Raw genomic sequence first — 26,799 nt, 5'->3', positions numbered from 1 at the left:
AGGGATTTGAAGAGTTATTGGAAGAGTCTTTGTCACGATCCGATCCGCTCGTGCGGGGTGTCGTGATGGTTCATTAACCGATCCCAAAAGTGCTAAAAGGCAAACAGCAGGGGACCATCAGTTTAATCACAAGAAATGCACCTTTATTTAGGTACCAACAGAAAATGCGATAGAGGGGACAGAAAAGGGAAATAAAGAATAGAGAGAAAGGAGGGAAAGGGGAATATAGCTACCACCTTCTGAGACGAGATCCTCGATGGCCCAGCCACATAGATTCGCTGTCATCTGTGGGGGTGCACCAAAGTCTTCCCAAAAGTTTATATAGTCTTTAGCCAAAGCGAGTGGCATCTGGCCAGAAGGTGGGCAAGATTGATGGGCATACAGGTACAAGCTACCACTTGTCACAACCTGTTCAAATGCAATGTTCTGTAGAAGCACAGCAAATGCACCTGCTAACAGTCACTTGGCAAGCATCGGCATCCACCTCGGCTGGGCCAGAACTCCTGTCAGGGGTTTTCAGGGTCCTTGTGACAGTTGTGAGGAAAATGAAAAAATCTTTGGACCGTCTCTCACAGTCTTGTATGTGAAGAACTGTGTTAAAGAAGCCAATGCCTGAGCATTCTCACACCATTCAAGGAGTCACGCACATACCATCTGAGACTTTTAAATGCTTCCCAGAGTCCCTTTGTAGTAGGCAGCTCCAGTGAACCAATGGGTGCCCCTTCCGACTCCTTGCTAACACACATGCACTCTCAGGCATGCTTCTTCATTCTTCAGATTTGACCCTAGGTTTCCCACAGCAGAGTCTCAGGTATCTGATTTTATGAAAATAATTTAAGAGTGGTACAGCAGCAGGTCAACTCGACCTGGGTGCTTCTGGAGAGGGACCCCAAACAAAGAAAACCTTAGACTTTTATGCCCTCATAGTCTATGCACATGTTCTTCACCCATTCTTCACATACCTTGCACACACCTCTTGGTCCAATGGTGATTTTTGGTCTGGGATCTTATAACCCTTTATTCTATTTTTTCTGTGTCCACACAGACAGGCCACTAACTGTTCTTATCTTGTCAAGTTGCAACTTCTGCTGATGACTGTAGCCTTTTCATCTTCTGGTTTGTACTTCTTTGTAGCATCCCATGAACTCTCTCCTCTCAGTCAATTCCCAAGTTATCTGCCTTGGCAATGGCAGTAACTACCTACCATAGAGTTAGTCCTCCTGGGGGGAAAAGACAGACTCCCACATGGACTTCTGTTTCGAAACTTCTGCTGGTTTCCCCTTTCCCTGTCCTCTCACTGGCTTGATACCACTGGTGGCTGCCTCCCCTCCCCTGGAGACTACTCCCCTTTGCTCTTCCCTTAGCTCCGCCCCCCACCCCTTCCTCTTCTTAAGTTGCCTGCACCACATGGTTGTTCTCTTTCTTGCCGGATCCCCTTCAGCCTCATGTGATTACTTTGCTGGAATAAAACCTTGTAAAAAGAGCCTTTCTTGCCTCTCTCGCTGAGCCAGCTGTGGTGAGTGTTGTGTGGGGGTCTGACTGCGTTGCCTGAATGTTAACCCAACTTGTTTTTCTACAGGAGAGGTTTGTTTGGAACAGATAATAGGCAGCAGCATCCACCATTCAACACCCGCATTTTTACTTCTTGTGCACTAGCTCAGTTGACAGAGCATGAAAAACTGAAAAGTCTTTGATTTAGAGTAAACACTATGTAGCAACAACTAAAATATCAGTGTATTATCAACATTATTCTCATACTGAATCCAAAACATAGCACTGTACCAGGTACTGAGAAGAAAATTACGTATATTCTAGTCAAGAGCATACCTAAGTCAAAGTGAATTTTTTTGCATGTCACATTAACATATATTCTATTTACTTGAAATTCCATGTCCAACCATACACAACAACTGGAATTGACTGTTAAACAACAGTTTGTAGCATAGGAACAATTAACTTTCCTCTTGCTGATTACCTCTAATCAAAGTTAGATTTTGAACTGTATCCGATTTGCAAAAAGAGAGTTCTTTCATTGGGTTTTCCAAGGTTTGGTCACCCATCCCATAAAAGTCTATGTCACATACCTCCCCTTTAGTCTTGTTAACTTTATACCACAGTGGGTCTTCCATTGACTATACTTAGCCATGCAGTAGTGGTCCTCTGGATTAAGAGCACCAAGAGTAGTGAGATGCTCCACTTCATGTCTTTGGTATATAGATTCTTTCCAATGCAGATATTTGTTAGCTGGTTGGTTATTCATTGCTCATTTGTCATGAGAATGGTTGTCTTGGTTTGAAAAGACAGGAGTCTGTGAAGGAAGGCAAGAGCCTCCCGTGAAATGGAAAAGGTAAACCCTCTCCCTCCGAATTACCACAATTTCAAAATTAAAAGGCTGTCAGGCAAAGATATGGGAATGGGAATAACAGTTCTTTACTAGGAAAAAAACTAAATAAAAAATGTAATTAGTACAAACAAAACTATTGATAGAGTCAGAAACCTGACACCCTGAGGAGTCAGGGGGTTGGTAATAGTCCAGTTAAATGGTGGCTGTTCCTCCTGGAGTGGCAGATGAAATGCTGCTGAAGTGGTGATCCTGTAGAAGGGTGTAGTTTTCTCTGAAGGTCTGGTGATAGAGTAGATGGGCCTGGTCTTCCTCTGGGGTTCCAGCGGGGAAGAAGCTGCTCCTCTGGGAATCCAGCGAAGAGGCTGCCCTGATGTCCCAAAAAATGCTGATTTTATGCAGGTAGGAATGCTTGGCTCCTCCCCTCTAGGTGGAGCCTCTCACAATGGGATGATGTAACTTTATCAGTCATGCAGTGAGTCATTCAATGGCCCATTAACATATCTCCCCAGAGGGAGACGTTGTTCTTGGAAGAGATAAGAAAACTGCCCAATTTAACAGAAGATATCTGCCCCACCTCCAACAGATAGCAAATAGAATACATGCTTATCTTACAAGCCAGGACCATGGTATATCCAATTTTATTTTCATAAAACTTTAAAAGTAAAATTAGAACACATTAAGACAGTATATGCACTCTCCCATTTGGGTTCTAATTTGGATTTTTGTGAAAATGCCTTAGTTAACACTTCCATCTCCAGGTTGTATATAAGGTACCTGTATTTCAGGTGATGTGGACTGACACAATTGGACATACTTCCTTTTTTCCTCAAACCCCTTTTACATATATATAACATTTTAGTTCTAGTACTTTAGAACTTGTGACAAAATGAAAATGTCAATGACCAGCTGGAGTGAATGGGTCTCTACCTGGGAATGGATGAAGAGTTTATGGGTCAAGATTAAAGGGAGAGGAGGGACAGGTGACATTATAGTGGGGGTCTGCTACAGGCCACCCAACCAGAAAGACCAAACTGACAAGGCCCTCTACAGACAGGTAGAAGTGGCTTCAAGTTCCCAAGCCCTAGTCCTCATGAGAGGGAGTGACTTCTACCACCCCAGTATCTGCTGGAAGGATAACACCACAGCAGGGTATAAACAATCCAAGAGTTTACAGGAATATGGTGGTAATAACTTCTTTCTCCAAATGATAGAGAAGCCAACAAGGAGAGATGCTATGTTGGACCAACAAGAAGGGGCTGGTGGGGAATGTTAAGCTCAAGGGCAGCCTGGGCTGCAGTGACCATGAAATGATGGAGTTCAAGAACCTTAGAGCAGCAGCAAGGAGGATACACAACAAGATCACTGCCCTGGACTTCAGGAGAGCAGACTTTGGTCTCTTCAGGGATCTGCTTGGTAGAGTCTCATGGGATAAAACCCTGTAAAGGAAGTCCAAGAGAACTGGTTGATTTTCGAAGATCATCTCCTTTAAGCTCAGGAGCAATGCATTCTTATGAAGAGGGACTCAAACAAAAATGCTAGGAGGCCTGCATGAATGAACAAGGAGCTTCTGGACAAACTTGAACACAAAAGGGAAGCCTACAGAGGGTGGAAGCAGGGAAATATAGCCTGGAAGGAATATAGATTGTCTGAGCAGCCAGGAATCAGGTTAGGAAAGCTAAAGCTCCAACAGAACTAAGCCTGTCCAGGGATGCCAAGGGCAACAAGAAAAGCTTCTGTGGCTAAATTTGTGATAAAAGGAAGACTAGGAAAAATGTGGACTCTCTCCTGAAGGACAGGGAAGACCTGGTTATCCAGGTCATGGAGAAAGCTGAGGTACTCAACAAACTTTTTTGACTTAGTCTTCACCAGCAGGTGTTCCACCCACACCACACTAGTTGCAGAAGGCAAAGGCAGGGAATGGGAAAATGAGGAACTGCCTGCTTGAGGAGAATATCAGGTTTGAGACCATTTAAGGAACCTAGAGGTGCACAAGTTCATGTGCACTGGAAAAGGGGAAATATAACCCCCATTTTTAAAAAAGGGAAATAAGGAAAAGCCAGGAGCCTACAGGCTGGTCAGTCTCACCTCAGTGCATGGCAAGATCATGGACCAGATCCTCCCAGAAACTATGCTAAGGCATAAGGAACATCAGGAGGTGAATGGTGACAGCCAACATACCTTTACTAAGGGTGAATCGTGTCCTGACAAATTTGGTGGCTTTATATGACAGGGTTTACAGATGTGGTGGATGAGAGAAGAGTGATTAACATTATCTTCCTTGACTCGTGCAAAGCATTTGACACTGTCCCACACAACATCCTTGTCTCTAAACTAGAGAGACATGGATTTGATGGGTGCACCACGTGGTGCATAAGGAGTTGGCTGGACGGTCACACTCAAAGAGTTGCAGTTAAGGGCTCAATGTTCAAGTGGAGACTAGTGACAAGTGGTGTTCCTCAGGGATTGGTATTGGGACCAGTGCTGTTTAACATCTTTGTTGGTGACATGGATGGGGGGATTGAGTGCACCCTCAGCAAGTTTCCTGAAGAGACCAAATTGTGTGGTGCAGTCGACACGCTGGAAGGAAGGGATGGCATTCAGAGTGACCTTGACAGGTGGGCCAGTGCAAACTTCATGTAGTTCAACAAGTCCAAGTGCAAGGTCCTGCACTTGGGTCAGGGAAATCCCAAGCACAAATACATGATGGGTGGAGAATGGACTGAGCGCAGCCCTAGGGAATTGGTAGATGAAAAAATGAGTAGTTGTTATAGTCCCACTTTGGATTATTTCCTGCCCAGGTGTTTCTGTCACCTCTTGCCTGTTGAGCCTATTCAACATCCTTATTATTTATGTTATCTTTTATCAGGTTGGAATAATTTTCTCAGCAACACCTCAGTATCTCCCTAGCTTGGATTGTATCCAGTGCATATATTGGAAAATAGTTTAGTACATTTCTCAGCATCCTTCCTTAGTCTTGGCATTTTACTTCCCACATAGAACCAAGTCACCAGGATTCCAAAGTGGTTTAGTAAATATTTGCAATACAGGTTGTGCTCCAACCACAGCCCTCTGTTGCATGGCAGCAGGATTAGGCAAGACACTAGAAAGCATAGGATAGAGTCTGACAGCCAGCAGAGCAATTATCTGAGGCTTGTCTGGGCCAATAGGCTCAGCTACTGCAAGCATTACCTTTGGTGATGCCTCTTTCATCTCCCAACTGGCTTGGGTGTTTTTTCTCTCACATCCAACCATCCCAAATGTACCAGTAATCCATTTGTCCTGGTGTTGCAGATGATAGATAGATATGATTGTTCTCTCAGCTAGCCGGATGTCACTTCTGCCCTTGGATGAATCCTGGAGTGATATGGACTGTTCCATCCCACCCCTCAAAAGATTGTATGGCTCATCCCATACCTCTGTATCTGCCCCTAAAACATTAGTGTCTGTAACCCCATTGGCCAATGCCTTATCCCAGCCCACCTAGGAGCCCCTGATAAGGGGGCTCCGAGAAGCCATGCAGCCTCTTGGAACTCCTTCCCCCTCTTGGACCTCTTCCCCCTCTTGGAACTTCCTCCCCTCTTAGAACCTCTCCCTCCCCTCCTGGGGCTTCCCCTCTCCTAAACCCTCCTTTTGTCTCTCCCCTCCCCCGTCCTCTTAAGCCCGGCCACGTGCTACGCCTGAGAGCACGAAGCTCGGGCCTTCCTACACCCCCAATAAACCTCTTTCCCCAAGAGCAAGCTTCAGAGATCTCTGCCTCCCTCTACCCACACCGTGCTGGAGCGTGATCATCCTGCATCCTGGGAACCTATCCCTTAGTCTATGTTGCAGAAAGGTTAGTCTGTGCTGATCAAAGGTCCCTTGCAGTGGCCACTGTTCTGCCAGGGTTCCATCTCTAGTGACTGGTCTTCTCAATATAAAATATCTGTGTACTTATTTTTGATAATTTCCTGTATCAAAATTCTTTTCAGGTTTTGTAGTACCTTTGTCAAGGGCACCCCCTTTTCTGTGTCAGGTATATTTCCCATCACTTATGTATCCTTGTGCACTTTACTCTGATCAAGCCAAGTACTAGCCCTGTCTCCTTGTGCAGTTTACATTGATCAGGCCACACAACCCTCTCTGTTTCCAATAAATTCACTAATGGAATTTTAATACACACCTATTCTTGGGTGCACTTCCTTCTTTTTCAAGCTCAACCCTAGGTTTTCCACAGCAGTCTCAGGTGCTGGATTTAATAAAAATAAGTAGTTTAATAGAGTGGTATAGCAGCAGGTCAGCTGGAGCTGGTTGTCTCTGAATAGGCACCCAGAACAAAAAAATCTTTGGGCTTCTATACCTTCAAAACACAGTACTGCACAGCTACTAGGAAAATTACTAAGAAAGTGAACTCTCTTCTAGCCAAAAGCATATCTATGGTGAAAATACAGCTTGCAGCCTAGGGCTTCAGCAAATACAGCTGCTCATGGTAAGCAAGTAAGACTAAACAAATGGCATACAAAATCACACAATATTATAACTCTTAAATGACTTGTTCTTATTTAAAACTTACTTATTAAACTAAACAACTCATATCTCACATAAGTCCTACTAAAAGTGATTTGTCCATGGACATTGAACAGCAGGGTATGAATATTTAAGTAGAAAAAGAAAAAACATTTACAAATATGAATTCACTCAGTGACACTGGGATAGCTTTGGCAGCCCCACCTGTGTAATATAAGAATGTCAGTCTCTAGGATGGAGGAGAATTCTAAGATCTGCTACCTTTGAAGAGAATTATTAATTAAAGCATGAGTAGGCAACTGAATGAAAGCCAAAAGAGTAATCATCCTGTCTGAAGATAGAAGCAGCTGTGTGTTTCTGTATGAAGTTTCAAATGTGAAGTACACACTCCTGGCTAAAGACAAGAGATGGGCCTAGTTTGGAAAGGAACTGCTTAGCAGTGATCTTGTAGCAATTCAGAAATGAAGAATGTGACCTGCTGTCACCGTTGAGTCAGGAACTGAAATGAAGGCGACACAACTCTATGCATTTTCAGAAGGCATAAAAGTTTACTTTATTACAAAACTTCACATTTTTATAAGCAACATCGTTCACCTGGAACCTGATTGGTTCTTAATAACACCTGTCACCCCATTGGTTAATTAGGAACAACACCATTTTTCCATAAACATCACATAGAACACGTTCCATATGTTCACAAGCACCAGCTGCAGAGACCTAGATAAGAATTGTTTTCATTATTTTCTCTGAGCTTCTCACAATTTCCTCAGGACGATGCCTGGGAAACTGTTTCTCTCTGAGAACATCCACAACCTGCTTGTCTGTGATTGGTAAAACAGGATACCTTTCTGCTTCCTGTATTCTGTTACAGGAGATAAAGACACAGGAAACCCTGCATAAGGATGGAGAAATTTATGTATGTTATTGTCCACACTTGGGAACCATTGAGTAATATGAGAATTTTTAACCCCAGTAAAGGGTAACTTCTGATCGCTTTACTGCTGAAGCTTACTCAGATCATTTTTCATCAACCTGTGTCAAGTGTGGAAGGAGAAGACTGGAGGCCAGAGCATGCTCTGTTGGGCTCTGCTGTGAGCCGTGAGCCTTTTGAGATGCAGTTTTCTAAACTTCATATAAGCCAGTTTCCACTTAACCAGAGAAGACAATAACAGGCCCAGAATTTAGGAGGGCCTATGATGCAGCTGTTTTGTCACTCTGAGTCCCTTCTAGTCCAGTGTGGGAGAGTGGCCTTGAGTATATTAATGGCTGCTGAAAGGGAGCACTAGCCAAATTATGGCATCTTTCCTAGGAATTACTTTTGAAATTACTTGGTGCTACAGTGCAAACAGAAACACATCTTTTACTTTCATTGATGTTAATTTTTCAAATAAGTTTAACATATAAGTTAGAAGAATGCCTAATGACTTGTAAATTCCACCTAGGAATACTGATAATGTTTGCTATATGGTAGCAGAGGACAAAGTATGTTGTCACAAGTATTGCAGAAGCAATAAGGTTAGCTAAAGAAAGAAGATAGAGAAGGAAGGCATGAGGAGACTGGACCAGAGGTAGAAAATTCACTGATTAGTTATTAATGAATGCAACTGTAAGGCTTATACATGACTGACTTGTTTCACTTTCCTAAGTGAGCTCAAATGTTTTGTGACTCTCTGTTAACTCAAGGTAGCCTTCATGTGTGTTCCCTATGGCAAACTCTGTTCCTTCTTGTAGGCATCTCCTCAGTTTTCAGTAATGGAAGAATTATGCCTAGGAATAAGAGTATCTTGGTGTTGGTAAACAGATCCCAGTAAGAGTACAAATGTGTCTACATGAAGAGTGTACTACTGAGAAAATTGATTAATGGGAATCCAAAGTGACATGTGGAACTTCAGTTTGGATGCCAAGTGCATTGTTGCTGTTAGGCTGTGCATATGTCACTGAGAACTGCTCTGAACTTCAGTAACACAATTTGCGGTATGTATGAAAAGTTGGGGAACATGGTATGGAGAAGGTGTGAGAAGTCATTTGGGAATTTTCCCTGTCCTTGTCAGATTAGTGATTCTTAGGGGTATGAATGAGTGAGTGTCAGTGTGATGAGAAGTTCCTGCAAAATCATTTGGTTGGTGGAAATTGAAAGTAAACTAGTTAAGCATGAATGTTCTTTTGGGGTGTTAAGTACCTTTTTACTGCTAATCTTAATTTACTTTCAGGCAAAGGAAAAAGGTACCATAACTGACAGAAGAATGTCTCTTGTGACATCCCACCCTTAAGGGAAAGGGATCACCCAGGATTTGTTAATGTTCATGGTTGAAAGAAATAACAAATCAGAGGGTCTGTATCATGGTTTGACACTGGCACAATGCCAGTGCCCCCATGAAAATGCAATCTCTCAATTGAATGCTGTGAAATGCAATCGAGAACAGAGCAAAGCAGGCCCAAGATTAATAACAGAAAAAAAACTTTATTAAGCTACTACTATAAAACAAAAAAAGAAAGGGAAAAAAACCACACACACAAAGATCAAAATGAAAACCTTGCAAAGTATTCCTCCTCCCACCACCCAACTCCAACAAACCACAGTGAGACACAATCTGGACTCCAATCAGGTTTCCACCCTCCAGACAATCGATACTCAGTCCATTGAGGGAACAGGAGTCTCTCCTGTGCCACAGACCCCCCAAGAAACAAAGCTGCCACATCCTGTGCTTCCATGTCACACATGGCACTGCCCAGAGAAAAAGTTTGCCATGGTGACCCTTCTCCTTTCTATGCACAGTGCTCTCACCACCAATGCATGGATGGACAGACTGCTTTTAGGATTTTTCATTTCAAGGATGCCCTGCCAAGAGGGGGAAAAAAACAACAGTTCAGTTTTTTCACTTTTTGGGATCACAGTCCCCCCCCCCCATTTTCTTTCTTAGGCCGAGGGTCCAAGAACAGGGATCTTCTTTTCTTCTTCTTTGAGGACAGGGGGCACCACCGCAAACCCCATAACTTTTCTCTGTTTGCTCCACTTCTGTCTTTTCCCAGCTGAAGCAGGTCTCTTGGCTCACTGGCATCCTCCTAAAATACAGTCTCTCTTGGAGGAGAAAAATTGGTTCAGTTTGTGGCCAACAAGGAAAAAGTCCAGCCAAAAAGCCACTCCTCATCTCCTCCCACCTAAAATTACTCCTTCTAACATCTCAGGGCCCAGGCTTTCTCTCTTCCTCTCTTTCAAACTGAGGAGGAGTAATATTTTCACAAAGCTTTCATTTCTCAAGGAAGGGTTAAAAGTCCCGACTCCCTGGCTGGCTCTCTGCCCGGATTCTCTGGCTCCCACAGGCAGCTGGGCCACCTTGTTCCCCCCCCGCCTCTCTCTCTCTCTCTCGACTATGGGGGGGGGGGAACGAAGACATCCCAGATTTCTCCACCCTTCCATCTGCAGGGGGCCAGCCCGGTTCCAGTCCCTCCACCCTTCGGCCTACCTCAGTCAGGCCATGGGCCTTCCCCTCCCACACCCAGCCACGGGCCGGGCAGGGGGGAGACTGCACTGCATGCTGACCGGAACCAAAGAGAGCGAGTTCTCCTGGGAATTCTGCTTTTAACCCCTCTGTGTTCTCAGAGGCGTGTCCACCTTCAATTGGTCAATATCCAAATTGACCTCTTTCTTCCGAGAAAATTATTTTTCCGTGTCAAACCACGACAGTCTGCAAAAGCTTAGAGAGATTTATTTGTAAATTAGACATTTGACTTGAAATTGGTGTGTTAGTCCCTGATCTCCTATATAAGCATACAGCAGTGGGTTTTGGATAAAGGGGTAGGATGAAAGGGAAGAGAGAGATGAATTAAAGAGGGAGGAGCAAGAAAGAAATCACCAGTCACCCTGGGCCTTGTGGGGGTGCCTTTTTATATATAAGTTTTCCCCATCCTGGAGATAAGTTTCTATGCAAATCAGTTCTCATGCACAGTCTCTTCTAGACCTTTCTGGAAATGGATCAGGTGGCTTCCGGGGGTCTTTGGTGGTGTTGAATGTTGAATCCCCCATTCCCCCCCCCCCCCCCCCCCCCGTCCACCCATCCATGGCCTCTTCTCAATCTCATTCCTCTGCTTGTGCTGGACTGTGTTGTGTTTATTTCCAGAAACTAGAACAAGGATGTTTGTCCCAAAAAAGTGTTGCCCTACCTCCATATGGCCCCTTTTCCAGCCACATCCTGTTCGTTCTCACAGTGTGTTATTACCAACAATCCTTGGTTGGTTTCACAGACATCCCGCTATTGGTGTTTAAGGCACACACATTAGCCTCTTATCTTTCATGCTTCTACATCTCTCTATATATAACTATAGGGAGAGTGTTTTGTTTGTGTTTCTTCTTTAGACAAGCTGTAGGAATGTGAGAAATAAGTCCCTGAGCTAAAAAGATTTCTTGAAAAAGAGTAGGCTTTAAAATTGAATTATTTAGTTTTGTCCAAGTGAGAAACAATTTCAACTTTGTGATGGAAAGCATCTTGGGGGTTATTAGAGGATGCTGCAGCTGAGGTAATAGTTTTAAAATAGAAGAAAGTGCTGGGAAGGAAGATGGAAATAGAGGTTGGGTGAAGGAGTGGCAGACAAGATGTGGGACTGGAAGCAGGTTGTACAAATTTGAGCTTTTGATTTGGCATATTAATCACAAGGATTTGTTTTCATTTTTTTTCCCCTTAACTTACTGTGCTGTTATGTTAGTTACAAAACAACAGACTTGGTAATAATTATGTTGTGGAGTTACTAAAGATGTGAATGAGGGCGATGTTTATGTATGGAAGCACATATAACCTTCAGTGGGCTTGCAAAGGATTTCAGATAAGTATATACAGTGAGAGGAAAGGCAGGATGTAAATCCCTGTCTTTATTTCTTATTATTCAGTCTTATTTATTCTTTAATCTTAAAAAAAAAAAAAGTAGCACATACTGGCTACATGGAGAATTAGTATCTTACATCTGCAGTTACATTGAAACGGAGGTTACTGGGCAACTACCTGGGGAAAGAAAACCAATTTTGCATATTAAAATGTTTTCTAAAGATCTCATGCAAATATAAACTCTGCGAAGTTTTGAGTATTTACTAGCTATTTCCTCTTTAAGTCAGTGCTGGGAAATTATTAACATTAACATTTTCAACTAAAAATAATTACACTATTTGTTTCCAAAATGTACTTGCCCCCATACCTTCTATGAAAGCACTCTAGCACCTCTTGTCCTGAATTGTTGCAGGTGCCAGAGGAATTGCAGTAGCCTGAATGAAAGGTGTTTCTAGGTGCACCATTGTATAATCCTATAGAAAAGCTAGTTGGTTCTATGGAGGTAAATTTTAGTGTTGTTGGCTGAAATAAAAAAAGAGGGAGAGTAAAGGGTAAATCTTTAATGGTTCATAATGTTTAAGTGTGATTGTATTTTAAATAATTCAGCATTGGGTTTTCTACATCCTAATTTTTATAGAAATAATGTACAACTGAAAGGTAAAGAGAAGGGACAAGTAGGATGAAACAAAACCACTGGTCCTTATTCAAAAGGGAATAAACTTGAATGGCATGATTGATATTTCTTACAGGCATGCTGTGTTCAGTCTCAGCCTTTTTTGTAATATACAAATCCATGGGAGATCCTGAACCTCAAATCACAACAGTTCTTATAAATAAATTATGTTGGAGGTGGTCACTTCTCAAAGTAAGTTATAAAAATTATATTCTGGTAATTTAATGTTACTTTTACTTTAATAGTTTCATAAATTTAACAGAAAAACTTCATTTCTTATTATCTTGGTTATGAGCAGCCTTAAATAACTTTGAAACTGAAGAACAACATGAAAGAAAAAAAAATTATAGTGGGGGAAGAAGGGAATTGTGTAGCTTGAAAGTTACAAGGAATTGGGGATTTTTTTAGGACTGCTGCAAAAGTCAGAAGGAACATTTTAGGAAGCTTGCAGGTTATTCTAGAATGTGAATGTAATCCAGAAGGAAAGGATTATTGCATAAGTTTGGGATAGACCAAAATAAAATTATTTTTGAGCTAATATCTATGGCTGATTATTAAAAAAAACCCAATCAAATAGTGTGACAGGAAGTGAGGAATTGGAGAGAAATAGCTGAAGAGTTACCAAAAATGTGTAGTATATATTTTATTGGCTTTATAACTTTTTTTAAACTAGACTTGTTACTAAGGGAAACAGGAAAGAGTCACAGATGACCATCTAGGTTGAATTGCAATGACAAGGATCCTTGAAAATACATAGCCTAATTTTAGTGCAAACCACAGAATTCTTAAATTGCGATGCTTTGCAAGGCATGGGGGAAAGGTTGGGAAGAGGATATATGGAGTTGCAATAATGCCAAGGTGGATTTTGGACTAAAAGGAAATTGCACTTGTGGCAAGATCAGACTTGGAATCCCATCAATAGGAAGAAGGCATTAGTAAAATAGATTTAGAGCAGTGAAATAACTGAAACTGGAAGGATTGCGTTGGAAAGGTAGAATGTTAATAAATGATAGTAATAAACTTAGCAGCTTAAGTAAACTAATAAAAGGGTGATGGGTTATGTTCAGTATTTAAAAAGAATAAACTCACAGAACCATGGTCATAAGTAGGAATAACAGGTAAATATTTTAATTGAATATCAGGAAAATGTCCCAAGTATTATTCTAAGTAGATTCAGTCTCCCAAAGGTGGTGGGGAAGCAATGGATCCCTTACCCTCTCACCACCAGGCAGGAGGAGGGGACATTAGTGATGGAGGGGAGTGGAAGCAGGGTTCTGCTCGGGGTGGCAGGAAACTTCCCTCCTGACTTACCCCACCTTCTGAGGTGCCCTTATACAAATAGGTGCAAGGACCCAGAATATGAGGACCAGAGAAAGGAGAATGGGGATGAAGGTGGTTCTGGGATGGAGGGGTCACCTAGGGCAAGGCAGCTTACCTGCTCATCATGACCTCTTCAATTAAGAAAAAAAGAAAGGTAGTAGTCATTGGTGGCTCCCTTTTGAGAGGAATGGAGGGCCTGATATGCTGACCAGACCCAACACATAGGAAGATGTGTTGTCCCCCTGGGGCTTGGGTAAGGGACATCACCAAGAAACTTTCCAGCCTGGTATGGCCCACTGACTATTACCCGCTACTGGTTTTCCAGGTGGGTACTGATGAATTCCCAACAAGAAGTCTGCAGATCATCAAGAGGGATGTTAGGACCTTGGGACGACTGGTTGAGGGATCTGGAGCACAAGTAGTGTTCTCTTCTGTCCTGCCAGTTGCAGGGAATGATGGGGCAAGAAACAGGAAAATCATGCAGATGAACACATGGCTTTGAGACTGGTGTTACCAGTAGAATTTTGGGGTTTTTGATCATGGGTCAGTTTATACAACACCGAGCCTGCTGGCAAAAGATAGGGTCTGCCTGTCTCAAAGGGGAAAAAGGCTCTTAGCTCGGGAGTTAGCAGGGCTTATTGAGAGAACTTTAAACTAGATTGGAAGGGAGATGGATGGGACAGGGCCAGGCTTGACAGATAAAGTGTGGGAAGGGGAGAACTATAGTGACCACCCAAGTAGCAAAAGGAGACTTAAAGAGGGGATGCCTTGAGCAAGCACAAGCAACGAAAGATGTAACCACAAGACAAGACTTAGGACATTCCCTTGCACCCCCACTGGGATATTGGCACACTCAAATACCTCTATAAAGTTCCTGTACAGCAACACATGCAGTATCGGAAAGAAAAAGGAGGAACTACAGATCTTTGTGCAATCACAGGGCTTTGATTGTGATTGGTATAGCTCACATGACTCCTGTTTAGGAGACACAGACCAGGAAGGTGTGGTGGTAGAGTTGCCCTCTATGTGAGGCTACATTTGGAATGTATGGAGCTCTGTCTTGGGGTTGATGACGGGTGAGTTGAGAGCTTATAGGTTAAGATAAAAGGCAGGCTAGTAAGGGTGACACTGTTGTGTGTGCTACAGTCTGCCTGAGCAGGAGGAAGAAGTGTATGAGGCCTTCTACAGGCAGCTTGAAGCAGCCTCAAAGTCACAGGCCCTGGTTCTTGTGGGGGACTTTAACTACCCTGACATCTGCTGGAGAAGCAACGCGGTGAAGCACAAACAGTCCAGGAGGATCTTGCAAAACATTGATGACAACTTCCTATCACAGGTACTGGAGGATCCCACAAGGAATGGTGGGCTGTTTGACCTTATACTGACTAACAGGGAAGGCCTTGTTGGAGATGTGAAGGTTAGGAGCAGCCTTGGCTGCAGTGACCATGAGATTGTGGAGTTCAGTATTGAGCAAGGAGGATGCAGGGCAGCACATAAGATCTCAACCATGGACTTCAGGAGAGATGATTTACGCCTCCTCAAGGATCTTCTTGGAAAAATCCCATGGGAATGGGTCCTGCAGGGGAGTCCAAGAATGCTGGTCAATATTCAAGAACCACTTCTTCCAAGCTCAAGAATGATGCATCACGATCAGCAAGAAGTCAGACAAAGGTGGCAAGAGACCTGCATGGATGAATAAAGAACTCCTGTCACTACTCAAGTATAAGCAGGAAACACAAAGGAGATGGAAGCAGGGTCAAGCCACTTGAAATGAATATAGAGAGGTTGTCAGAGTAAGTAGAAATGAGATGAGGAAAACCATGGCCTATCTGGAATTAAATATGGCCAAGGATATTAAGGACAACAATAAGGGCTCCTTCAAATACAACAATAACAAAAGGAAAACTAAGGATAATGTGGGCCTGTTACTAAATCCAGCAGAGACCCCAGTGACAGAGGATGCAGAGAAAGCAGAGTTACTGAACGTTGCCTTTGTATCGGTCTGCACTGACAAGACCAGCCCTCAGGGATCTCTGACCCAGGAGAGCAAGGTAAAGGAGTGGTGGAAGACATTCATTTGGTCAAGGAGGATTGGGCGAGAAAACACTTAGGCAAACTTGACATCCATGGGCCCTGAGGGGATGCATCCAGGAGTGCTGAGAGAGCTGGCAGACACCATAGCAAAGCCACTCACAATCATCTTTGAAAGGTTGTGGAGATCAGGAGAGGTGCCTGAGGACTGGAAGAAAGCAAATGTCACCCTGATCTTCAAAAAGAGCAAGGAGGAGGACCTAGGGATCTACCGGCCAGTCAGCCTCACCTCAATCCCTGGAAAGGTGATGGAGCCCTCATTCTGGAGGCCATCTCTACACATATGGAGGTGATCAGGAGCAGTCAGCATGGATTCACTAAAGGGAAGTCATGCTTGACCAGCCTGATTGCCTTCTACGATGAAACAACTACCTCGATGGATCAGGTTTTTGCATCTGTAGGATTGTTTCCTGTAGTTTTCCCGTTGATAGATGCTGTGGGCTGTGTGCTGTCCTTCAGTGTTTGCCAAAAAAAACTCTGTGACAAGTTACGAGACAAAGTGTTTTGCAGCTACAGTGGAAGCTATTGACTCTTCTGCTGTCATAATATCAATTATATGTTTTAAAAGAAAATTCCTCTCTCAGGGGAAAGTATTTGGCTTATTTTGCTCATAGGAGAGAGTTAAGATGTTAGAAAGGAGCCTCCAGAGCTGTAGTTTACATCTGGAATTTGAGTATGTTGCCAGTAGGATTATGGATGGTAGAGGAGATGTTGTTGTCATGTTTTGTTCAAGCTTTGTATGAATTTGTGCATGAAACTGGGAGATCTCATGGGAGGGTTGAGTAACCTCTCACTGTCATAGGAGGAAGTTCTTCCAATGTTTGCAATTAATCACTGGGTAGAGACATGCATTCATGCAAATTATATCTGGTACCATAGTGGCTAAGAAATACCTGAAATGAGAAATTAAATGAGAAAATAAACAAACCCACTTCCCAAAACTGTAAATCTGCAAAACAGTTTTCTAGAGGTTCCCATGTTTCCAACCACTATCTCCTTGCTTTGTGTTCCACAAATAATGAAAACAGGATTGCTTATAAAGCAGAATGTTTGAAATATGACATTGTGCTTTTATCTTGTAACTGTTTTCTTTCCTTCCTCTAATTCCAATAGGAGCATGGAAAAACTCAGTAGAAGAATGGACTGCAGAAGATTGGAATGAAGATGTAAGTGTGCCTTGTTAGGTAGACCAATTGATTATTTACCCTTTTCAGAGTTTCTGTGTTGTCTTCAAAAACTAAATATTTGAAGTAATACTTTGTATGCATGTAGTGATATTTCTTATTGTGTTTTTTGCTGCAATTCCTGTTTAAGATATATTTATATAAGCTTTTTTTAGAATAAAATTGAATCAAGAATTTTTTTTTTCTTGGTCAACAATACATAGATAATAAAATTTTAAGTTTTATCCCAAATTATTTAATTGTGAATTATAATTCTGCACCTCTCAATGCTGGTGGGTGTTAAACACATACTTCCCCCTATTATTTAAGGATTTAAAGCCATATGTAGTGGTTTTGGTTTGTTAGTTTAAGATTTCTCTAATTTTAAGCTTTCCTGGTCTAATGTACTAAAGAGTGTGGTATGTTTCAGTGTTGGTCAATTACTAATGTGCTCACTACTTGTGAGATAGGATTAGGAGAAAAGCAAAGTAGGCTTAAAACTTTAAAAGGGTATAAAGAAAATTTTATTAACAGTAATTTAAAGAAAAAAAAGTAGTAAGAATTAAGACAAACTTTTCCTAACACTTCTCCTCCCCCTATAACCTTTTCCACTGATAATGTAAAGAAACAAAACTTAAAATTTCTAGTTAGTTTACTACATTTAAAATAGTTTTTCTTTAGTTCACTTAGGGAGAGAAGTTCCTCTTGTTAGTGTTATGGAGCCTTCTCCACAAGAGGAAAAACAGTTCTTTCATGGTTCTCAATTTGGTCATGAATAGTAGCCACCCAGAGGAAATCTGCTATTGTGAAACACTGTCTTCGTACCCATGTCTCGTCTGTGGAAACAAGGTTGGCTGAGCAAGAATGGAGCTTGACTGAAGAGAGACATCAGAAACTAAAAAAGGAACTTAAGGAAGAAGTCTACCACATCTCACCAGAACCAACAAGAGTCTCTGCCATTAAGAGCTGGCATTCCCCAGCCAAGGAGAGAGGATACACTCCACGAGGTAACCTCTGTTTTTTTCTTCAGGAGCATGGAGAAGACATGAGGAAGTGGGATGGAAAACCCACCTCTTCCTTAGCAGCCCAAGTACGTGAACTGTAAAGAAGAACACCAAACACAAGAAGCTCATCTAGAGTCAATGCTGCTCCAGTCTCTCACACACAGAATTCCAGACAATATAGGAATGATGATATGACTGATCCTCTTGAAGGAACCTCAGGAACCTATTTACAGGAAGAGAGCAACGTGTACCATGACCAAGAATAGAGGGGCCCTGCCTCTAGCCAGGTAGAGGACAGGGACAATTGGATCTTGGACTGTGCGGATCCAATGACCTGGCACATCTGACCCGCAAAAAATATACAGCTTTGGTTGACACCAGTGCCCAATGTACCCTGATGCCATCAAGGTATGTAGGAGCAGAATCCATTTCTACTTCTGGGGTAACAGGAAGATCCCAGCAGCTGATTGTATTGGAGGCCAAAGTGAGTTTAACAGGGAACGGGTGGCAGAAACCCCCCATCATGACTGGCCCAGAGGCCCCATGCATCCTTGGCAAAGACTATCTCAGAAATGGATATTTCAAAGGCCCAAAAGGACATCACTGGGTTTTCGGGATAGCTGCTGTAGAGACAGAAGACATCAGAAAACTGAATACTTTACCTGGTCTCTCAGACGACTCCTCTCCTGTGGGACTTCTGAGAGTTGAAGAACAGCAGGTACCAATTGCCATGACAACAGTACACCATTGGCAATATCGTACCAGCAGAGACTCTGTGGTTCCCATCCATGAGATGATTCGTAAACTGGAGAGCCAAGGGCTGGTCAGCAAAGCTCGTTCAACTTTCAACAGCCCTATATGGCCAGTGTGTAAGTCCAGTGGGGAATGGAGACTGACGGTGGATTACTGTGGCCTGGATGAGGTCACACCACAATTGAGCGCTGCTGTGCCAGACATGTTGGAGCTTCAGTACGAGCTGGAGTCCAAGGCAGCAAAGTGGTACGTGACCATTGATGTTTGCAACGCCTTCTTCTCCATTCCTTTTGCAGTGGAATGCAGGCCTTAGTTTACCTTCACTTGGAAGGGAGTGCAGTACACCTGGAACCGACTGCCCCAGGGGTAGAAGCAGAATTTCGCCATTTGCCATGGACTGATCCAGGCTGTACTGGAAAAGAGCTAGGCTCCCGAACATCTACAGTATATCAATGACATCATTGTATTGGGGAGAACAGCAAGGGAAGTCTCCGAAAAAGGTGAGATTATCCAGATTCTGCTAGAAGCTGGTTTTGCCATTAAGCAAAGTAAATTTAAGGGACCAGCTCAAGAAATTCAGTTTCTAGGAGTCAAGTGGCAAGATGGATGTCGACAGATCCCGACAGAAGTAATCGACAAGCTCACCGCTATGTCTCCACCTACCAAAAGAGGGAAACACAAGCTTTCCTAGGTGCCATAGGCTTTTAGAAAATACACATTACCGAGTACAGCCAGATTGTGAGCCCTCTCTACCTGGTCACCCGCAAGAAGAATGATTTCCACTGGGGCCCTGAACAGCAACAAGCCTTCACTCAGATCAAGCAGGAAATCGTTCATGCGGTAGTCCTTGGCCCAGTCAGGATGGGACCAGAGGTCAAGAATGTACTCTACTCTGCAGCCGGGAACCATGGTTTGTCCTGGAGCCTTTGGAAGAAGGTGCCTGGGGAGACTCAGGGTCGACCACTGGGATTCTGGAGCTGGAGCTACAAAGGCTCTGAAGCAAACTACACTCCCACAGAGAAGGAAATCTTGGCCACGTATGAAGGAGTTCAAGCTGCCTCAGAAGTAATTGGCACCGAAACACAGCTGCTTCTGGCACCCCAGCTACCAGTGCTGGGGTTTCATGTTTAAAGAAAGGTTCCTTCCACACATCATGCCACCGACACCACATGGAGTAAATGGATTGCCCTCATCACCCAGTACACCCATATTAGAAATCCGAATCACCCTGGAATTCTGGAAATTATAGAAAACTGGCCTGAAGGGGAGACTTTTGGATTATATTCTGAATAAGAGGAGCAAGTAGCATGTGCAAAGGAAGCTTCACCATATAATGAGCTACCGGAGACTGAAAGACAATATGCCCTTTTCACTGATGGTTCCTGCCGAATTGTAGGCATTAAGTGGAAATGGAAAGCTGCAGAATGGAGCCCCACACGACGAGTTGCACAAGCTACTGAGGGACAAGGTGGATTGAGTCAGGTTGCAGAGCTTAAAGCCATCCAGCTGGTTTTGGATATTGCTGAACGAGAGAAGTGGCCGAGGCTCTATCTCTACACCAACTCATGGATGGTAGCTAATGCTCTGTGAGGATGGCTAAGTCACTGGAAAAAGGCCAACTGACAGAGCAGAGGGAAACCCTTCTGGGCCATCAAGATTTGGCAGGACATTGCCACCCAAGTAGAGACGCTGAGCATGAAGGTTCAATATGTGGATGCACCCGCACCCAAGAGTTGGGCTATTAAAGTACATCACAACAATGAGCAGGTGGACCGAGCTGCCAAGGTGAAAATATCACAGGTGGATCTAGACTGACAGCACAAGGGAGAATTATTCCTAGCTCATTGGGCCCATGATGCCTCTGATCATCAGGGGAGAGACGCAACATACCGATGGGCCCGTGACCGAGGGGTGGACAGCATCTCACAGGTCATTCACAACTGTGAGACCTGTGCTGCAATCAAACAGGGCAAACGGATGAAGCCTCTGTGGTACAGTGGGCAATGGTTGAAGTACAGGTATGGGGAAGCCTGGCAAATTGACTACATCACACTTCCCCAAACCCACCAAGGCAAGCGCTACGTACTGATCATGGTGAAAGCAAGCACAGGATGGTTGGAAACCTACCCTGTACCTCATGCTACTGCCTTGAACACCATTTTGGGTCTAGAAAAGCAAGTCCTGTGGAGACATGGCACCCCTCAGAGAATTGAGTCGGACAACGGAACCCATTTCAAGAACGACCTTAAAAACACCTGGGCCAGAGAACATGGCATTGAGTGGATATATCATATCCCCTATCATGCACCAGCTGCCTGGAAAGTTGAACGATGCAATGGACTACTTTAAACTACCCTGAAGGCACTTGGTGGGGGAACCTTCAGGAATTGGGAATTGAACTTAGCAAAAGCCACCTGGCTGGTCAACACCCAAGGGTCTATCAGTTGAGCTGGTCCTGCTCAGTCAGAACTCTTACACACAGTGGATGGAGATAAAGTCCCTGTGGTACACATGAAAGATATTTTAGGAAAGACTGGATTAATCCCACCTCAGGCAAAAACAAACCCATTTATGGGATTGTTTTTGTTGAAGGACCTGGTTACACTCTGTGGGTAATGCAGAAGTATGGGGAAACCTAGTCTTAAGTGAGAACTATGTGTAAGGTTTCATTGTGATGCAGATGGAAATAGCATAAGGGGTGGATAATGTCCCAGATTGCAAGACAAGATGTATTCCATTTGCCATCTGTATGGGAGTCGTCTTCTGTTAAGTGAGCAGTTTTCCTTATCTGTTCCACAACCAATTCTCCCTCCAGGGGGACATCTACTGATAATGGGCTATTAAATGTCACTACATGACTGATAAAAGTTACAGCATCCCATTGTGAAATGCTCCGCCCAGAGGGAGGAGCCAAGCATGCCTAACTGGATATAATCTAGGTTTTTGGGACACCAGACTCAGGCTTTTCCACTGGATTTCCAGGAGGATTGCAGCCATTCCAATTTGGACGGCTACCAACACCCTGACCAAAAAGGGTGTCAGGTTGTATTCTGACTCTGTCAGTGGTTTTTCTTTTGTATTATTGCATGTATTTTATTTTCTTATTCACGTTTCCTAATAAATTGTATTTCTGACTTGGAGTCTCTCACTGGTTTTGTTTTCAAACCAGAACATATAATTACATGCTATCATGAAACACATTACATGGATTGAAAGCTGCCATGAAAATTTTAGCCAATAAATCTTTTGCAGGAGGGCATTTCTAGGAGGGATATAAAGTAATCCAGTCCCAGGCCAGATGCCATCTAGTGTCTTTATGAATTATTTGGATGTAATAAGTTCACTGCTGAATAAAATTTGTTAGAAATAAAAAAAATGTTTGGAATGGCCATTAAAAGTAAGCCAGTCATACAGAAATCTGAAGCGCTGTTATATTTGACCCGTTTGCAAATGAAAAATACTTTAATATAGCCAAGTGCCCATTTATTTTATAGGAATAAAGGCACACATCCGGAACAAAGGGCTGGTGTCTGGAAAGCAGCAACTGAAAAATTTTCAGCATTGTAGTGGACGATGAAAAAAGAACAGCTCAGCATGGTCTCCTAAAGAGGTGTTGCTGTGGAAAAAAAAAAAAAAAACAACCCTATTGTAGTCTTTTTGTCTTTAGGCACTCTCCCCTGTCTCTTAAACATTTTTGATTTATATTTCAGTATGTGGACTCTCCTGAACTTGATTCTGAAATACTGCGTCAAATTATTCATCGCTTTTACAAAACAAAACATGTGGAAAATAGGTGAAAATATTTACTGATAGTATTGGTTTTTGAGAGTGAGATTTTTAATTTACTGAATCTGAAAAGGTTACTTTATTAATATATAATGGGTTCTTGTTTTAGTCTAGCAGAAAATGGCATAATGTGAATCTGTGGCTGGAAAATGGATCCATGCCTTTAAATGTATTATAAACAATCCTAGCAGCATGACTAATGATTGAAAGAACCAAGGAAGCTGATGAATTTGCTGTCTGCAGGTAAAGACTAGGTGCTTTTTTTTAGAATATTTTTGTTTAAATGTGGTGTTCCCTAGTTAAGTACAAGTTAGGTGCAGGTGAGTGACATTTCATGTTGTTTGACCTGAGAACAGTTTGATTTCTGTGATTTAATTACTAGAAAGGACTGGTAATTATCTTTAGTAGTGAGTATTGAGTAAGTATATGTCATCGCAGGCCCCCAGCCAGGTAATAATTAGCATTGACTCCATGATTCTCAGAAGGCTGATCTATCACTTTATTATACTATACTTATTAAGAAACCCATTGCCCTTACAGACAGTCACAATACAGGTGGACCCAATTGGTCCTTCAATCTAAACACCATCACCATGTGCCAATTAAGAAACCTCCCATTGGTAAACAAATCTCCATAACACATTTCACATGTTCACTAAAACAGGTGCAGCAAGTGAAGATAAGAATTGTTTATCATTCTTTTCTCTGATCTTCTCACAGCCTTCCCCAGGGCAATGCCTGGGAAAGTTGTGTGTTGCTCTCTGTGGCCAGAAAGCTGCTGCCACTAGTATGTTGTCAGTATGCTATTAAATAGAGGAAACTCTTTGCCGTGAAAATTGAAGGTTGTATGGACAATGAAGGACCAGACAAATACTGAGGTACTATAGATGGCTCTGGGTTTTCCTCTTAAAATTGTGATTATATACTTCTGGCTAAATAAAATTAAGTTTAATTACAGAAACTATCAGAAGGGAAGAAATAGAATACATACTAATTGCTGGAAAGTAGTTGAAGGCAAACATTTTGTATATAATATTGGTAATTTTAATTTTTATTTGAAACAATGGCAACACTTTAAAAAAAATTAGTTGGAGTGTTTCCTTTACCAGGAAGCAGCACAAGAACTTGTTTTAATTTCTTTAACTTCAGTGCATCATGTCAAAACACTAATAAGATTTTGTTATTTCTGATTTGTTGCTGTTGAGTTTTTATGAGTATGCCAGAGTATATTTTCTTGTGGTCCTCACTTATCAACTGTCCATAGGACCTGATAGCTTAGTTGTTAAATATATTCTATGTCTGGTGATTGGAGAATGATTTTTATCATAGAAGCAGGAGATTAAAAGCACAGACATTTCACTGCAGATGGAGGAAATACCTTTGTGGGGCTGCTGCTTGCGAATGGTTCACAACTGTTCATTCAGTCCTGGGAAAATGCCAGAGCCTCAGTGAAAGATTTATGAGTGTAGTGTACAGTGAACGTAAATAACTTTGTTAGGAGCGAGCTGATATTACTTCTAAGAAATACTAAATACATCTGTGTAATAAAGCTTTTCAGCTGCTGCTGCACAAAGTACGTGTTTGGACAAATGCTGTAATCCCAGCAGACTTTTGAATTAGGTGTTTGGAGCTTGTGGCAGTGAGTTTGCTGCCGGGTGTAGTGTAGACTTCAATGTAGCCAAGCTGGTAGCTGGAGGTGTCTATTTTGCATGCTGGTTCACTTGAAAAGAACGTTTCCTTTCTCACGTCAAGCATACTTTTACATTGTCACAAACATCCTCAGGCTCTTCAATTTGCTTAGTTTTCAGGATTCATCAGTGTTTTGGCCATGGTTTGTCTTATCCTGGGTATTGTGAGCATAAGAAACTTTTGATGTTACAAAGAATTTGCTATTTAACCAAGAGATTGGAAACCATAAGCTGCTGCTTGTGCCATTAGCTGACCTCCTTGTGCCATATAATGCAGGAGTCTCATGACACCAACAAAAGTACAGTATGCATTGTTATAAAATAACACATATGGTGGGGAAAGAGCTGAGCAATAGAGAAACAGCCTTTTAAATTGGAAATATGCTTGAGCTGAACCTTCTTTGTTTTGGTCAGTACATAGAGTTGCAGGCTGGCAGCATTATACTCAGGACAGAGTTGTGTTCAAGAAAGATGGTATTAAAATATGTTGTATTAGCAGGAGGGGAAGGAAATGAAGGGAGGAATTGTGGTGGTACCAATTTTTTCATAACCCAGTGTAGTGCTAGGGGAGAGCACATGAAACATTTGAACTTTGCCTCTGAGTAGTAAGTGATTTGCTCCCAGCCAGACCTTCCGCATCCTACTTAAATCAAATGTTTCATAGACAAATCCCAGATGACCATGTACAGGGACATATGTGCTTTCAGTAGAGCTGCCTGTGGGATGGCAGATGATATTACTTCATATCTGTGATGTCCTTTAAACTGGGCTGCTAGCAATTAAAAATGCATAATTTCCTGGAAGAGCTACATTCAAATGTCACATTCTAAAGGTATTCTTTGTGCATGTTTGAATAGGTCACTTATTGTTTAATCTAAATACAGAGCTACACCAAAGTAGTTAAGGGTGATTTTGTGCAAATTTAATTTAAAATCTAACCATTATACAGTCATATTTCTGCCTTGTTAAATCAAACCTGTACTGGTTTAACACTTATTCTGGTTTGCAAATATTCCTGTCAATAGAAATGAATTAGCCATAGGAAGTTGCAGTTGTTTAACTACTATTTTTCTAAAAAGAAAAGATATTAAAAAAATCCCAAACAAAAAACAATAAACTCCCCTACAAACCAAAATCACCCCCTTTCTCCCCCAAATGCCAACCAACCAGCTCCCCCTCCTCAGCTACCTGTGCAAGTATCTATTTTTATTGTAACAGCATGGTGGAAGCAGTAGTTTTCTGCTGTGGCTGGTTTGACTTGTTATACTAGTATAAGCAATTGCACAGTTCTCCCTTTCTTGTTTTCAAACTCATGCTTGAAGAGCAATCTGTTTAAGATAGTTTTGCCACTCTAGAAGTGCCAAGAGGGAACCATGAATGCTAGTTCACTGTACATACCTGAGTGCAAACTTGCTTCCACTGATTATGTGGGCTGAAATGTAAAACAGCGATACATGAAATGAATGAGAACAGTGCAATGTGTTAGACTTCTGCAATGAGATTTATCAGAGCTGCTCTATGGAGTCCTAAATTATATCTGCACACTGATGATATACCAGCTGTCACATTAATTACTTTCTACTGGTATAGTTTTTAATTAAACTATTTCCCAAACTGATGTAGTTACATTAGTATACCATTCAGTGTTCAGTAGTTCAAATTTCCTAACACTTTAATTAAATTGGTACTTTATTCTGTGGAGAAGACTGTGCTGAAGTTCGACTACATGTTTTTGTCTTTTTAAGCAGAGCTGCAGCATAACTGGTTGTAATGATAGTTTGACTTTACTTTTAACATAAAAGTGTGTGACCAAGATGGAATTTCTGAAGATGTCACAGTACTGGTGTGAGCATGTGTATGATTAAAATAACTCTCCCCCCTACACACTTTTTTCAGCTTACTGAAACAAAAGTCTTCATTGCTTCCTCTGTTCCAGCTGAGAATCATGTGACTCCTAGGCAAAGGTAAGATCTTCCATAGTTTCCCTATACCTTAAAAACTTTCTGCTTGTTGAAGCAATGCTAGCTTGCACATATAAAATGTTGACTAAAACACAGGGCAGCCTTGACCAGAGATTGGTCAAGCTAGTTTCAAAATTGTGAAAGTCTTGCTTTTGTGGGTTCCTGTGTTACCTATTATTGACTACAGAAGTGAAGCCAAACTTAGCAAATCCATGAACATAATATTGACTTCTGCACAAAGACTGCTTACTGGCAGGAACAAAAATAGCTGGTAAGAAAATTGTGCTGCTGTTGTTGAAAAGGAAGCTCTGGCTTTGCTGTCCAGAAAATGAAAACCCTGCCCTTGTGGATATAGAAAATGTTGAGAATTTAATGCTTTGACAGATATCTTGACAGAAAAGCTTGCATTGCTTACCAGGAAAATTACCTTGCCATCACAATTACTTGCCTTAACTAATGATATAGAGTTCAGCTAGAGAATGAAAAATATGGCAGTTGCTACCTTTGCTTGTCTTTGTCTTCGCCAAATTCCTGGCTAATTATGTGGAATCAGCTGCTTGCATTAGCCTCAGGGAACAGGTTAAGGTTGTATGATGAACAGTTCTGTAGTTGGATATCATGACATCTGAAAACTAGATGGCCTAATGGTCCCAAACATCCTGATACAGCTGTACTGCTATACTTCAGACTGCAACAAAA

At 42.2% G+C, this 26,799-nt stretch overlaps 1 protein-coding gene across 24 annotated transcripts in view; it reads left to right on the top strand.

The window, feature by feature from the left end:
* The window catches only part of LOC146763161 (ubiquitin-associated protein 2-like), a 229,312-nt gene that overhangs the window by 49,055 nt on the left and 153,458 nt on the right, over positions 1-26,799 (top strand). For all 24 annotated transcript variants that reach the window (XM_085571445.1, XM_085571455.1, XM_085571456.1 and 21 more), the window contains 2 exons: positions 16,859-16,911; positions 26,036-26,103. In XM_085571445.1, the coding sequence (XP_085427571.1) occupies positions 16,859-16,911; positions 26,036-26,103 (121 nt within the window). The remainder of the gene's footprint in view (positions 1-16,858; positions 16,912-26,035; positions 26,104-26,799) is intronic.

Source organism: Lonchura striata, chromosome W, assembly GCF_050655825.1.
Source record: "Lonchura striata isolate lonStrDom1 chromosome W, ASM5065582v1, whole genome shotgun sequence".
Taxonomy (NCBI): Eukaryota; Metazoa; Chordata; class Aves; order Passeriformes; family Estrildidae; genus Lonchura; species Lonchura striata.
Note: the sequence above shows the minus strand (reverse complement) of the source record. Positions and strands in the feature narration are given on the sequence as shown.